The sequence below is a fragment of the Vitis vinifera genome, chromosome 9, assembly GCF_030704535.1.
Source record: "Vitis vinifera cultivar Pinot Noir 40024 chromosome 9, ASM3070453v1".
NCBI lineage: Eukaryota > Viridiplantae > Streptophyta > Magnoliopsida > Vitales > Vitaceae > Vitis > Vitis vinifera.
Window position 1 is genome coordinate 941,432 of NC_081813.1, and position 16,069 is coordinate 957,500.

General features: G+C 35.8%; 3 protein-coding genes across 3 annotated transcripts; all 3 read right to left on the minus strand.

The window, feature by feature from the left end:
• Positions 1-53: 53 nt before the first annotated feature.
• LOC100261706 (protein NODULATION SIGNALING PATHWAY 1) lies at positions 54-2,181 on the minus strand. Its single transcript, XM_002273072.4, has one exon. The coding sequence runs from the start codon at positions 1,756-1,758 to the stop codon at positions 121-123; it is 1,638 nt and encodes a 545-aa protein (XP_002273108.1). The 5' UTR covers positions 1,759-2,181; the 3' UTR covers positions 54-120.
• A 2,895-nt stretch (positions 2,182-5,076) lies between these two features.
• LOC100256613 (uncharacterized) lies at positions 5,077-10,711 on the minus strand. Its single transcript, XM_059739813.1, has 2 exons — positions 10,420-10,711; positions 5,077-6,998 (listed from the first exon to the last, which is right to left on the minus strand). The coding sequence occupies exons 1-2, from the start codon at positions 10,709-10,711 to the stop codon at positions 5,077-5,079; spliced, it is 2,214 nt and encodes a 737-aa protein (XP_059595796.1).
• LOC100251477 (uncharacterized) lies at positions 10,207-13,559 on the minus strand. Its single transcript, XM_059739420.1, has 2 exons — positions 12,598-13,559; positions 10,207-12,527 (listed from the first exon to the last, which is right to left on the minus strand). The coding sequence occupies exons 1-2, from the start codon at positions 12,608-12,610 to the stop codon at positions 10,876-10,878; spliced, it is 1,665 nt and encodes a 554-aa protein (XP_059595403.1). The 5' UTR covers positions 12,611-13,559; the 3' UTR covers positions 10,207-10,875.
• Between the last annotated feature and the right edge of the window lie 2,510 nt (positions 13,560-16,069).

The window sequence follows — 16,069 nt, forward strand, 5'->3', positions numbered from 1 at the left end:
CTAGCAAGAATACAGTTGAGATTCAGTCTTTCCTGTCTGTAGCCTAGTAGTAATGCTCCTTGAAATTTACACAGAAGAGAAGAGAAAAACGTGGGAGATGACCAGGACCATTTTTTTTTTCTAACTGTTATTTGGTTTGGTATCCTCCAGCCTCCAGAGTGAACAAAAGGAAACAGGTAGCCCTTTCCACCACAACCCCACACACCCATCTTTCTCTTCTACTCTCATTTCCCAGTTGCTGTCGTACTTCTTCAACAACGCCCGAGCTCCATCAATGGCGTCCTCCCCAAATACCTCTCCTGCAAACCCGACCCCCCGCATTCTCTCACACCATTTCTCTTTTCCCTCATTCATCTCTCCTGGGTTTGTCAATGCCCTGGCAGCTTCTCCTTCCATCACCCTTCTCTCTTCACTTTCTCGGCCCTTGAATGCTGCACTTGTCGAATCCAGAAACTTCCATAAGTACTCTATCCTCCTGGAGAACCCAGTTGCAAAGTCCCCGCAGTTGGTGCAGCTGCAGTCCATGTTGTTTTCACTTAGAATAACTGCTTCTGGCTCCAGCTTCCTCAGTACCTTCAAGAACTCAGTTCTTTCATCAGGGGTGTTGTGATTCAGATGGTGCAGCCTGAACTGCGCGCAAACGATTAGGGTTTCATCAGGGGAGGTGTCGATGAGCTGGGGACTGAGGCTTTGTAATGGGTGGTTGTCAAGCCTGTTGATCTGCAGATTGATGTTCATGGACTTGGCAAAGGAGAGGAGTCTGGCCGAGAAGTTGTCCCCTGGTGGAGCTATTGAAAATGGGGTCTCTGTGTTCTGATCATTGTCACTGGTGGCGGCGATGACCGTGAGGCGAACCAGTGGAGGAGGGCCGCCAGACCGACGACTCAAGGCCTCGAGCAGCGTCGGCCATTGCACACCATGGGAGACTCCAATATCAAGGATGTGAAGATTTCGCGAGCGGGATGGCACCCCATTGAGAATTTGCAGGATGGATGTATTTGCAATATTGTTGGGGAAGGCGAACCAGGGACTAACCTCATAGAATTTGAGAAGGGATCGCTGGAAAAACCTCGGCTCTGTGGAAGAAAAGGTGATAGGCCCTACAGAGACAGAGGAGGATAGGTGGTGGGACAGGGCTCTCAGGCCATGATCAGCCAGCCGGTGGTTGGCGTCGCCGGTGGAGGATGCCAGCTCATGGAGGACATACAAGAGGTGCTGAACACGGGATAGATTTCCAGCGGTGATGGCGGTGGCGCAGGGGTTGAGCAGCTGCTCAGCCCACCTCCCTTCCTTGCTATTACTGTTATTACAGTTATTCCCTGTAGCCTTACCTGTGGCTTTCTTGCTTCCGACGGATTTCTTCGCTGCCACAGCCTCCTCAACCGCATCCCCATCTTCAGTCTCACTAGCGCGCCGGCCCTGATTCTTTCTCTGATGATTTGGGGCCACTCTGGGAGCTGGGTCATCCGGGGATTTCCTCTTCTTCGACGAATCAGACAGTTGGAGATGATCAACACTCGCAGGATCACAGGGAGTTACAGCACCGGCGACGGCAGCGGAGTTGCAGTTGATTGAATTATCAGTATAACTAGTAAAATCCTGGTCCAGCTCCTGGCCCTGATCCCACCATTGATAGCTGCTGATATCGCCGGAGCCGTAGGGATCATCCAAGAAAGACGGAAGAAACGAAACCGAATCCTCCAGCCAATCCAGGATGTGATCAGAAGTGGGGTTAGGCTCAGGTTCTTCAATGGTCATTGTGGGGGAAAAATAAGACGAAGAAGAGAAGGGGTGTAGAACTGTTTGATCATTGACCAAAGAGGAAGATAAGAGAGGGTGTGAAACACCATTAAAATAATGAAATGGGGGGTGATGGTTTTTTGGAAGAGACGATGGAGAGCATATTGAAGTAGGTGGGGGTGGTGTGTACTTGGAAGATGTGATGTTGTTATTAAGGTTTTTTTAAAGCCTATAAGAGGGTAGAAACATGGGTTTCTTTGTTTTTTTGTTGGGGTATTAACTTATTCATTTGTATATGTCATGGTGATGGAGATCCGCCAAACTTGATTGGAGATGGTGAGGGGCTTTAAAAGTTGGAGAGAGCGACGGGGTTGAGTTTGAATTTTCAAGAGACGGCAAACTCTGCTTCACCATTTAAATATTCAAGGCTTTTGTCACCTTCCTTCCTCTGTTTTCTTTGAATTTTCTCTGATTAAAAACCTAAAAATTAAAGAATTAACTTGAATAATCAAACATACATTTCAATCACAAATTCATAAATTTAAAGATGTGTCACACAAAAATTACTAAGTAAATAATACAACTTAATCTAGAAAAATTTCAATACTTAGTTATTAATCAAACATAATTAAAACACCCCCTAACCACAAGTTAATTATCAATTTCTTAACCAACTATATAATTAATTATTATAAAATTTTGTTATTATTATAAATCTTGTTATTTTGAAGTATTTAGAAACTTGTTACATTAATTTTTTTTCTCCAAATGATTAGTTTTCAAATATTTTTAATTTAATTATATAAAATAAGAAGAAACGTAATCATTAACACCATTATTGGGTGCTTTTAGCATATAAAAAAACTAATTTAGTATTTAATAACATTCAAATATTAATAAAATAAAAGAACTTTAGCACTTAACAATGTTTAAATATATAAAACGTAATCCCCTAACAAGGTCTTTCCAATGTTTTCAAAATCAAATGCTCATTCAACCAATAATGTTATTAAATTATGTTTGGTTCATTGGTAAATGTGGTTAAATCATGATGTTCATATGACATCATAAATATGTAATTTATATTTTATTAAAATTAAAATAATTGTAAGGAATTTATATATATATATAATTAAAATAATTAAAAAATTAATAATATTGTATTTTTATACTTACTATTATCATATTAAATCATAATAAGAATAAATATAAAAAATATTAATATTTTTAATTTGATTATATAAAATATATATAATATTTAAGTGTGAAGATGTATTCAAGGTGGAAAAAAATTTATTGTTTAATTTTATTCACATGTCGAAAGTTATACATCCTGTTATTTTATAATTTTAAAAATATTATATTATTTAATTTTTTATAATTTCGATATTTATCATTGTAAATGAAGTTAAATATTTATATTTATTTAAAATTTTTAACTAAAAGAAAATTTTAAAAACATAAAAAACCAAGATTACATCCAAGATTTGAAATATCGATAAATACGAATATATCGATACTTTGGATTTTATGGATAAATTAGAATGTCGAAGAAATATTAGTTGGATATTTTGATAAAAATATCGGTAAGATAAAAATGATTCAAAATTCATGGAAATATTTTGAGAAACTCCAAAAAATGATAAAATAAATAAAAATATATATGTTAAAAGTTATTTTTTAAGTGTAATTGACATAAGTATGGTTAAAGAGAAAACTATCGGTAAACAAAGATACGTCAATATTAATAATTTATTATTTATTTAACCAATTTTAATTTATAAAATATTTGAACTTAATTTTTTTTTATTTTATATTTTAACATTTTTTGAATAAAATTATATTTCTAATATTTTAAAATAAAAACATTCAAAATTAAAAAGGATAAATATAAAAAATTTAAAGGTGAAGTAATAGTAATTTTTTAAAATAGAATTAATGAGATAACGATGATACATTTAATATTAAAACTATAATTTAAATAATTTAAATGTATTGAAAAATATAAAATAAATGATGATACATATATGAATTTTTAATATTTATATTTTTATATATTTAATTATCATATAAATGATATTAAAAAACACTTGTTAAGAAAATTGTAATGGTGGTTTTTATATATTTATTAATTAATTAAATAAAATTTTAAATAGCATAATTAGAATTTATTTATTTATTTTTTAATAATAAACTTTAAGATATTTATTATGTATATATATATTGAAAAGATGGTCTAGTGGTAAACAAGCTTGAAATCCTCGAAAGCCTTTTGGCCTAAGTTTGAATCTTGGCAATAGTAGGGCTAAAAAAAAATTCAAATTTATGCCTTTGCAGCGGGCTGGGCATTGCAACCAAGCCTTTACAAAAACAAGAGTGAAATCTGGGCCATCAGATGTTAAAAAAAATTAAATTTAGCCATTGGATGCAAAGGGTAAAGGCACCAAAAAATTAGCGATTCTTTGGTACCACCCTTGCTTGACGGGCGAGTCACCTCATACCCGATTTTTTTCACTGATATATCTCTCTACAACCGATATTTCGACGATTTTCCCAATTTTCCTCTTGACCGATAATCGGTGGCTGATATTGTTTCGACCACCTCCTATATTTGATTTATCGATGAAAAAATTCAATATTTCAAACTTCAATATTACATCAACATTTATTTTAACAAAAAAATTATAAGAGGCCTTGTGCTCACCCCTCCTCTTTCTTTCTAGTGGAGACCAAGGGTCTATTCCTTATCATCGCAATACGAAATTCTCTAATTTTCACACTTGAAAACATATAAAAAAAATAAGGGTTTTAAGGACTTGTTAATTGTTTATAAAAACCGTTTTTGTTTTTAAAAATAGAAAATATATGAGCCTATTTGGTTGTGTAATTTAAAAACGGTTTTTTGTTTTTAAAAATATAAAATTATTTTTATTTTTTTAAAAAAATGTTTTGTTGTTGCTCTTTGAAAACAATTTTTAAAAATAAAGTGAAGTGAAAAATAATTTTTATAGAACAAGTATGAGTTGTTTTCATCTCTTTTTAAAAAATAAAAGAAAAATAAGAACCCATTTGACCATATGAAATTTGTTTTTAAAAATATTTTTGAATTATTTTTACCTGATTTTTTAGGGTTATTTTAAAAAATAATTGTGCAAATATGGAGAAGGATTAAAAAGGAATCGACCTCCATAGGAAATTCATATTTTAGCGTTTCTCTACCCTTCTAAAATCCCATCCCACATCGACAAGTCACGAAAGAAATGAGGTATTTAAGTCACAAGCACGCTACAGGCCGTCTATGTCTGGGCCTACATTTTATGTTAATAAGGCGTGTAGTTACGAGGAGGAGATGCTGTCAGAGGGGGCATGGGGAGACGAGGGAGACAAAGGAGGCACCGTGAAGAGGGGTTTGGGTATTGTTTTTGGTATATTTTCACCTTCCAATATTTGGAATTGCTCGGTTAAACCGAGGTGTGACATAAGAAGGGAGACATGAGTGAGCAGCTCGCCGCCTCGTCCAAGTTGTTGACCGTGTTGAATCCATCCACAATGACTAGCAGCATGACATAACATCTCCACCCACACGTGACTGACCATCATCCATTTCTCTCCCATCTCCATATTCAGTGATTTCAACTCCTTGGCAAGCCTACATGCCTCGAATAACACCGACTTGCTTTTATCTCCTTTCACCTCTTTGGGCTGAACTTCTGTGTCAACTTCAAGCAACAATCTGCAAGCTTCATTTCTGTTAGATATGGACTCGCTTCTTTGCTGGACGAATCTTTTGGTCTCTGAACAAGTGTCTCGGAATCTATACTCCCCTATCCCTTTTGGCAGCATAAATGGACACATGACTAGCAGATACAACATATACTCAGACAAGCATTTGCTTATTTTGCATATTGATTTAGGATTGGGGTCATCATCAGAATAGCTACAGAGATCTGTTGCAATATGCCAAAGGAGGATGCTGTGATCAAATTCCACGTCAACTATACTCCAACCAAGTGTCTCAATAAACCCCCTTTTTGTAATCACATAATCACCTCTGTGTTTGAGTAGTGACCTGAGATCCCTGACATCATTTGTCATCTCTAGGAGCAAGCTGAAGATGGGTTCCTTCATGTCATCCACCTTCTCCCAAGTCATGTACCAGTACCTCTCTAAGAATTTGTTCATGTCAAGGAACCTGGGAACCTGATTGAACTTGGTTTTGTCTCTGAGGCAAGAATCAATTAAATTGTTCTGTGCCATGCGTCTAGACCATCTCTTGTCACTGGTTATAACTGATCTAAAAGAGGTAATGGCTCGGTAAATGGAATCAGCCAGGGAGTTCATCTTGCTGCTCAACCAGACAATGCTCCAGTCGGACAAAATCAGCTTAGTGACGGCATAAACCTCAAGAAAAATAGCTCCAAAGAGTAATAAGTAAGTAATGTCGATGTCAATGTTTGAGAACTCGTGCTTATCGATGAAGAAGTAGAAGGCTGCTAAGGTAGAAATAGTGAAGGAGAAGCTGGTGGAACGGAGCAGAATGCCAAGTAGAGAATAAATCACTGTTGCCTTGGTGTATAGCACATCATACATAAAATTGAGCTCCATCTCCACCACTTTGAAGGCGTCTTCGGATGACATGTACCTGATGATGCCCTCACTGGTTTTTTGGTCATCCAAGCTGAGGATGAGGTCTGCATATAGATGCTTGAATTGGTTCTTGAATAAGAAGTAAGCTTTGTCAATATAGTTTCTACTAGGAACAGTAATGCCATCACCAACGGTAGATTGAGGTGGCTTTTCACCAATCTCCCTTCCTGTTCTATCAACCTGCCGTTCATCTTTCCATGAACTATATCCCTTCATGAAATCAGCATAATCAGGTCCAGGATCAGGAACTGGAAGCAAAGAATCTCTAAAGTGATTCTTGCTTGCAGACCTGAGAACACGGGTCCTCTCTCCACACTTGATAATTCCAGCCACCAACATTGGAATGGACAGAAATGTGAGTCGTGTTCCAGCCCAAGACCTCATAAACACGTAGAAAGCCACTCCAACTTGTACAACCGATCCAAGCAAGTGCCTTAACCACAACTCATTATCTTCTAAAGAGTAAGCGGTGATGTTATCCGGGCCGCCAAGGTGCAAGAGGAGGAATGGTGCCCAAAATGCCATGAGGGTATAGTTTGGATCTAGAAGTTTACCTTCCGAATCTCCTTGGCTGTTGGAGAGGGTACCAAGGGATACTGTGGCCACCCAGTCTGCCGACAAGTATGCCGACCAAATCAGGATTCTGATCCAAGGTCTAAATGTGTACTTTCGTCGGTTGCTAAAGATGATGAGGACAATTTGTAGGAAGAGGCTGAGTAGAACCATAAAGCGTAGCTCCCATTCATTCCAAAGTTTGCGTAGCTCGCCTCTTCTCCATCAAGATCAAACTACTAGCAACTAAACATTCAAAAACATTAGGGCTAAAAAGGAAGACTAAAAGATAGATTGTTGGAAAAATGATATCGACTTACATGTGACTAGCATTGTTACGTTGGCTGGTTTTTCACACTAAGAAGTTGAGTGAAGCTCAACTAGAACAGATTTTGGGAACTAATTTTTGAGGTCATTTCAATGTTACTGCCTCACAATTGTAACTTCTTATGCCCATCCATAAGGGAAAAACAGAAAGAACAAAAATTTATTCATGGGATAGAAAACACTAGTTTAAGCCATTAAACGAACTCAATATTCTCCGAGTCAATCGATTCAATCCATTTCAGAAATTTAAAGCGTCTAATACTACCACTACTACGATTAATAATAATAATAATAATAATAATAATAACTCGGTTCGAAAGCAAAATAAGAAGGGAAAAATACCAGAGTGTGAATGTGTGATGGTGGTGGGTTGGTTGGTGCTGCTGCCTGAGATTTCGTGAGACTAGGATTGCCATGGAGGTGGTGGCCTGTTTGAACTACAATGCAGGATGTGATCAGAAGTGGGGTTAGGCTCAGGTTCTTCAATGGTCATTGTGAGGGAAAAATAATGGATGAAGAAGAGAAGGGGTGTAGAACTGTTTGATCATTGGCCAAAGAGGAAGATAAGAGAGGGTGTGAAACACCATTAAAATAATGAAATGGGGGGTGATGGTTTTTTGGAAGAGACGATGGAGAGCATATTGAAGTTGGTGGGGGTGGCGTGTATTTGGAAGATGTGATGTTGTTATTAAGGTTTTTTTAAAGCCTATAAGAGGGTAGAAACACTACTACTACTACTAGAGAGTTGTCCCTCTAACCACATGCTTGATACTACTTGGAACATGTGATGTTGTTATTAAGGTTTTTTAAAATCCTATAAGAGGGTAGAAACACTACTACTACTGCTACTACTACTGCTTTTTTGGAAGAGACGATGGAGAGCATATTGAAGTTGGTGGGGGTGACGTGTATTTGGAAGATGTGATGTTGTTATTAAGGTTTTTTTAAAGCCTGTAAGAGGGTAGAAACACTATTATGTAAAGAAGAGGAATCAAAATACCAATGAGAATGGGATTTGGTTTCTATTCTAATGAATTTTTTATTCTTATTTCCATTCTAAAAAATAATTCAAATAAAGTAATAAATAAGAATAAAATTGATTTCTCATTCTTTGATTTAGGTTCTAAACCTAATCTTAGGGTTATTCTTATGAGTTTTTCATCTATATACTTTTAGAATTTTAGGGAATTCAAGCTATTTCAAGAGGAAAAGATAGAAAACCATATGCTTAAAGAAAAACAAGAGGAAGATAAACAGTGTGTGTTTGGAAGTTGTTTTCAAAACCATTTTTTCTGTTTTTAAGAATAAAAAAATGGGAAAACATGTTTAACAATTCAAAAAATAGAAAATAGTTTTTTTTGTTATAAAAAATATAAAACAAGGTTTTTTTTAGAACACATACTTTAGTTGTTTAATTTCAATTTTTTTTAAGGATTGTTTTAAAAAATAATTATATAAATATAGAGAATAATTGAAAATAAAGAACCCTAGATAAAAGCTATTTTTGAAAAATATATAAAAAAAGGTTCAAAACATTTTAAATTTCCAAACAAATTTTTATTTTATAAAACATCAAAAAAATCATTTTCAAAAACCATTTTTTTTGAGCTGTTTTAAAAAATACACTTCCTAGATAGAGTCAAAGCTTTGTTAATTTGGTTGCCTTTTTTATTTGAGAACATTTTAGGTCTATTTGTTTTCAAATTTATCATCTTTTCTAAAATAAGTTTGCATACAATGGGAAAACCTTTTTACTTTCATAGTAGGAAAATGTGTGTTTTGGGACAAAATTTTGATAAAAAAAAAATAAAAACCTCTAAAAGTAATTCAAATTTTAGACATTCTAACATCAAATATAACATCTAAATAAATTAAAGGTAGTACTTATATCATTGAATGTAGTATTTGAAACTACCTTTGACAGCATAAAATTACAAATTTTTTTAATCAGATGCTATGGATTGAAATATCAAATAAGAGCATGTTGTAGCTTTTTATCAACAAATATACTTTCATGAGCTGCATGCTTGCTCTTGTCAATGAATAATCAGAGGTCATGAAGGTACACTAGGCCCATGAGCTTACTTATAAGTCATAATCTAATTTTTCACCTAAGTTTACAATGAAAGTAACCCTTTTTCAAAAAAAAAAAAAAATTCTCACTTTACATTCCTTTTAAAAAAAAAGAAAAGGTGATGTGCTAAAGACTAGTTTGAGGAATATTCTCAAATGTATTATAGAATGAGATTTTTTCTTTCTTTCTTTTTTTGAAAAAGGATTAGTTTTGTGGCAAACTCTATTCACCTTCCAGTACTTGGAATTGCTCACTAAAACTAAGGTTTGCCACAAGAAGGCAGACATGTACATGTGTGAGCAGCTCTCGGCCTCGTCTAAGCTACTAACCATTTTGAATCTATCCACAACGACTAGTAGCATAGCACAACATCTCCACCCACACCTGACTTAAAATCTGCCATCCATCAACAATGGACTACTACAGAAACACTGAAATCAACACTTTTAAAACCTACAGATCAACACCCAACAATGCCACGTTTTTGCTCTATTGCAGATGGAAAGGGAGGCAAGAATATTGAATCAACTACAATTTATATGATGGTGCCTGTTTGCTCTGGTACCAAAATAGAACATAAAAAAACAGAGGAAAGAGAATTCTAGGTCTGTAAATGGCTCAACCTAAAAACAGCTGACCCTTGCACAAGTATTGGTTTATTCATTTACATTCAGAGTCTAAAAACACACTTGATTCTTTTTTAAGTCAAATGCATATGCATTTGCATTTAGGATAATAACATAAACCCTCAGCATATGAATATTTGGAATATTAAGGGTGGCCAAGGATTGGCTGTACTTCTTCACCATCTAATATTTGGAATTGCCCACTTAAACCAAGATGTGCCCTGCATGAGAAGGCAGACAGAAAAAAAATGGGGCATTAAATTTCCAATTCAGTGATTGGGCCTACAACAATGTATGAGGGAACATAAGGCCTAAGGGAGAGTGGGCTGTAGAATTGGGCCTCCATAGTATGTTCTTATTGTGAGCATTTCTCTACCCTTCTTAGATCCCATCCTACATCGAAAATACATGTAAGAAATAAGGTGTTTAAATTACATACGTCCAGTTAAATACGTATCTGTCCTGTAACCCCAGAATCTAAATTATAGAAGTAACGGCCGGAATTGTTCCAGCCCCTCATACTGAATTCTTCAGTGAAACTGCGAGCGAAGCCTGTTTCACCTTCCGCTATTTGGAATTGCTCACTGAAACCGAGGTGTGCCATGAGTAGGCTCACACGAGTGAGCAACTCCCCGCCCCGCCTAAGTTGCTGACCGTGTTGAATCCACCCACAGTGAGTGGCAGCATGGCACAACATCTCCACCCACACGTCACTTACCATCTCCCATTTCTGTCGAGCCCCCATTTCCAGAGATTCCAACATTTTGGCAAGCCTACATGCCTCGAATAACACTGACTTGCTTTTATCTCCTTTCACTTCTCTGGGCTCATATTTCGTGTTAACTTGAAGCAACAATTTGCAAGCTTCATTTTTGGTAGATATAAACTCGCTTTTTTGTTGAAAAATCTTTAGGCCTCTGCACAGGTGTCTCGGAACCTAAACTCCCCTATCCCCTTAGGCAGCATAAATGGACACATGACTAGCAGATACAACATATACTCGGATAAGCATTTGCTTATTTTGCATCTTGCTTTAGGATTGGGGTCCTCATCAGAATAGCTACAGAGATCTGTTGCGATATGCCAAAGGAGGATGCTGTGATCAAATTCTACATCAACTACACTCCAACCAAGTGTCTCAATAAACCCCCATTTCGTAATCACATAATCACCTCTGTGTTTTAGTAGTGACCTGAGATCCTTGGCATGATTTGTCATCTGTAGGACCAAGCTGAAGATGGGTTCCTTCATGTCATCCACCTTCTCCCACTTCATGTACCAGTACCTCTCTAAGAATCTGTTCATGTCAAAGAACCTGGGAACCTGATTGAACTTAGTGTTGTCTCTGAGGCAAGAATTAATTAAGTTGTTCTGTGCCATGCGTCCAGGCCATCTCTTGTCACTGGTTAAAACTGATCGAAAAGGGGTGATGGCCCGGCAAATGGAATCAGTAAGGGAGTTCTTCTTACTGCTCAACCAGACGATCCTCCAGTCAGACAAAATCAGCATAATGATAGCATAAATCTCTAGAAAAATAGCTCCTAAGAGTAATAAGTAAGTAATGTTGATGTCAATGTTTGAGAACTCATGCTTATCGATGAAGAAGCAGAAGATCACTAAGGTAGAAATAGTGGAGAAGAAGCTGGCAGTGCGGAGAAGAATGCCTAGGAGAGAATAAACCACAGTTGCCTTGGTGTAGAGCACATCATACATAAAACTGATCTCCATCTCTACCACTTGGAAGGCCTCTTCGGGTGACAGGTGCCTGATGATGGGCTCACTGTTTTTTCTGTCACTAAAGCTGAGGATGAGGTCTGCATATAGATGCCGGAATTGGTTCTTGAATAAGGAGTAAGCTTTATCAAATAAGGAGTAAGCATCATCAATATATTTTCCATCAGGACTAGTAATGTCGCCCTTATCTTTGTGAAACACAATCGCTGTATCTCCTCTCATGATTTCAACATAATCCGGTCCAGGATCGGGAGATGGAAGCAAAGACTCTCTCAAGTGATTGCTGCTTGCAGACATGAGAACCCAAGTCCTCTCTCCATACTTGATAATTCCAGCAACAAACATTGGAATGGACAGAAATGTGAGTCGAGTTCCTGCCCATGACCTCAGAAACACATAAAAAGCCACTCCAACTTGAACAACGAGTCCAAGCAAGTGCCTTAACCACAACTCATTGTCTTCCAAGGAGTAAGCAGTGATGGTATCCGGGCCACCAAGGTGTAGGAGAAGAAATGGTGCCCAAAATGCCATGAGGGTGTAGTTCGGATCCAGAAATTTACCATCCGAATCTCCTTGGCTGCTGGAGAGGGTACCCAGGGATACCGTTGCCACCCAATCTGCTGACAGGTATGCCGACCAAATCAGGATTCTGATCCAAGGCGTGGTTGTATACTTTCGTCGCTTGCTGAAGAGGATGAGGACAATCTGCAGGGAGACGCTGAGTAGAACCATCACGCGGAGCTCCCACTCATTCCAAAGTTTGCGCACACTTTCTGGAATAACCTGGATTACTGACCTCTTCTCCATAAAAATCATACTGCTAGCAACTGAACATTCAAAAAGTATTAGAGCCAAAAGAACAAGAGACAGATTGGTGGGAACAGAATATGAACTTACATGTGATTAGCATTGTTGGCTGGTTGTGCACACTAAGAACTTGAGTGAAGCTCAACTACAACGGATTGGCCTGGTTTTTGCTCTCCTGGAACTAATTCTTCATTTCATTCCAATCCTAGTGCCTCAATATTGTAACTCCTTGTGCCCAGCTATAATAGGAAGTGGAGAGAATGAGAAATCTACTCAGGGAATGGAATGTAGGACTTGGTCACAGTGGGATATATACAAAAAAAGCATCTTTTTCAGGAAGGAAGAAGGTTTGTGGTGGGGAGTCTGATGGCATATATAGGATTGTTCTTTTATACGCACTCACTCTTTGCTTTGGGGGTACATGCCCACTTTGATAAAAATAAAAATAAAAAACTTATTACGAGTAAACGTTACATGATGATGACAGTTTAAAAAAATACTCTTGTTAAAAATCCCCTACCTCCTCGCTCATCGGCATTTCCAAAGGAATTTTTGGAAATGCTTTTATTTTCTATAAAGATCTCGATGACCGCTTAATTCATCTGTCCTTTCCCGCTTCTGAATGAGAAGTGTTTTTTTTTATTCCCTGATCTACGAGCACCCTGAGAAAAGTGATCTATGAAACTTACTGGCTTTCGACTGAAAAGTGACTAATGGAATAGGCTTTAGAGTAGCTCTTTCCAAATAGGTCGGGAAATAAAATTTTAAGGAGCTCTCTAGTTGGGATTCACAAGTGTAAATAGAATTCAGGTGAAACATAGGAATTCCAGAGTAAGAATAATAGGCAGAATATCATATCAGTTCACCTTAAGAGCTCATCTTAAGCCTGTGTTATGAATCTTAAGCCTATGTTCGCACAGTTAGAAATAGAATTTTAAGGAGAACAAAAGTCGGCATTGTTTCAACCAGCCTAGACCTTGATACAATTGAAGCCGTTAAACGAACTCAACATTCTCCGAGTCAATCCATGCAATCCAACGTCTCATGAATTTTAAACAATTTCTGAGAAGGATAAACAAATAAAGCATAATTAAAAAGAAGAAGAAGAAAGAAGTCGGTTTGAAAGCAAAATAAGAAGGGAAATGTACCAGAGTATGACGGTGGTGGGTTGGTTGGAGTTGTTCACGGTATTCCGCTCATGAAGGTGGGAGTAGTGTACTGGTGAGAAGGTGGATGGCCGGAGATGGTGGCCATCGGCAGTGAGAATGGTGACTTTGTGACCCTTGAATGGGTTGCATTAGTAGTTTTAAACCAGAGAAAAGGCCAGGCCAAAAAAGAAAGAGAAGAGATAGAGAGAGAGAGTCGTCTCGTGGGGCCGCCGGAGCGTGTTTCTGTAGCAATAATTCGAAGAAAGTAGCTGGTCGGCAGCAGTACTACTTTTAAGAAACCAGAGAGAAGGCCCCAGATTCGTCTTAACACTGATAGTGCACACACATTTTTGTTTTTGATAAGTAGAGTAGTTTTAAAAAATAATTTCTAAATTATTGTAATAAGAAAAATAATTTCAAATCTATCGTAGTTTTGTCCAAATAGGAAAGAGAAAATAACTTGTAAGTAAAAAAAATAAAAAATTTAAGAAGTGAGAAATCGTCTTTTGAAGAAACTATTTTCACAAAAAAATAGTAAATAAGAAAATTAAGAAATGAGAAATCGTCTCTTCAAGAGACGGTTTAAAAAAAATAAAAAAATAAAATAAAACCAAGTGAGAAATCGCCTCTTAAAGAGACGATTTCCACAAAAAAAAACATATATGTAAGAAATTCTCAAAAGAAAAATAAAAATAAAAATAGAAAAAAACCAAGTGGGAAATCATCTATTTAAGAGACGACAACAAAAGTGAGAAATTATCACTTAAATTGAAAAAACAAACATTTGGAAAATCGAAAATCGTCTCTTCAAGAGACGATTTCCATACTTTTAAAAGTGAGAATTCTCACTTCAAAAGAAGAAAAAAAAAACCTTCAAAAATCAAAATTTTCCATTCTTTATTCTATTTATATAATAATACAATTATTATAAATATATATTATAAAATTAATTAATTTTATTTACTAAATTTAATATATAAATAACATACTAAATTTAATATAAGATAAATAATCTATTTTTTTTTCTCTTACTTTGGAATTAAAAAAAAAAACTATTATCAATTTATGTGATAAATAAATTTTAAAAACAATTGTTATTAATTTATTAAATAATTATTTAGTATATTATTTAAAAAAAGCCCAAGCAGAATCGTCTCTTCAAGAGACGATTCACCTTTGAGAAATTCTCACTTCAAACAAAAAAAAAGAAGTTAAATTTAGTATGTTATTTAGTAAGAGAAAAAATGGATTTTTGAAGGTTTTTGTTTTTTTTTTTGTTTTTGTTTGAAGTGAGAATTTCTCACCTTTAAAGGTGGGGTGGAATTTCCCACTTCTCACTTTTGTGTGGAAATTGTCTCTTCACTTTGTTTTTTTTTCCCCCTTTTAAGTGAGAATTTCTCTCATATATATATATATATATATATATTTTTTTTTTTTTTGTGGAAATCATTTCTTTAAGAGTAAATCGTCTCTTAAAGAGACAATTTCTTACTTCTTATTTTTTTTTTTTGAAAATTGTCTCTTGAAGAGACAATTTTTCACTTACAAGTTATTTTCTCTTTCCTATCTGAACAAAACTATGATAGATTTGAAATTATTTTTCCCATTACGATAATTTAGAAATTATTATTTAAAACTACTGTTGTCTTATAAAAAAAAATCTCACTCTTTACTTTGAGGGTACATGCCCACTTTGATTCCAAAATTGAAAGGTTCACACCCACTTTTTCTGAAAAAAAGAAAAAAAAAAAAGGGTGGGAGTAGTGTACTGGTGAGAAGGTGGATGGCTGGAGATGGTGGCCAATGGCAGTGAGAATGGTGACTTTGTGACCCTTGAATGGGTTGCATTAGTAGTTTTAAACGACTGTCGGAGTGTGTTTCTGTAGCAATAATTCGAAGAAAGTAGCTGGTCGATAGCAGTAGTACTACTTTTAAGAAACCAGGGAGCGTGTTTCTATAGCAATAATTCAAAGAAAGTAGCTGGTCGACAGCAGCAGTACTACTTTTAAGAAACCAGAGAGAAAGCGCCCTCCCCTCGGGTTGTTCCTTTACACACACATTTTTGTTTTTGATAAGAGTACATCAGTTTTAAAAAAATAAGTTTAAAATTATTATAATAGAAAAAATAATTTCAAATCTATCGTAGTTTTGTCCAAATAGGAAAGAGAAAATAACTTGTAAGTGAAAAATCGTCCCTTGAAGAGACGATTTTCACAAAAAAAAAATAAAAAATAAAAAAATTAAGAAATGAGAAATCGTTTCTTCAAGAGACGGTTTTATAAAAATAAAAAAAACCAAGTGAGAAATTGTCTCTTAAAGAGACGATTTCCACAAAATATATATATATATGTAAGAAATTCTCAAAAGAAAAATAAAAATAAAAATAAAAAAACCAAGTGGGAAATCATCTATTT

Bases quoted from the DNA above. Each gene is read 5' to 3' on its own strand.
- LOC100261706 (XM_002273072.4), bottom strand. From the start codon at position 1,758: ATGACCATTGAAGAACCTGAGCCTAACCCCACTTCTGATCACATCCTG.
- LOC100256613 (XM_059739813.1), bottom strand. From the start codon at position 10,711: ATGGGGGCTCGACAGAAATGGGAGATGGTAAGTGACGTGTGGGTGGAG. The intron at 6,999-10,419 runs GTATTTAACTGG...ACTTGTCGGCAG, and splicing joins TGGGGTTACAGGACAGATAC to ACTGGGTGGCCACAGTATCC.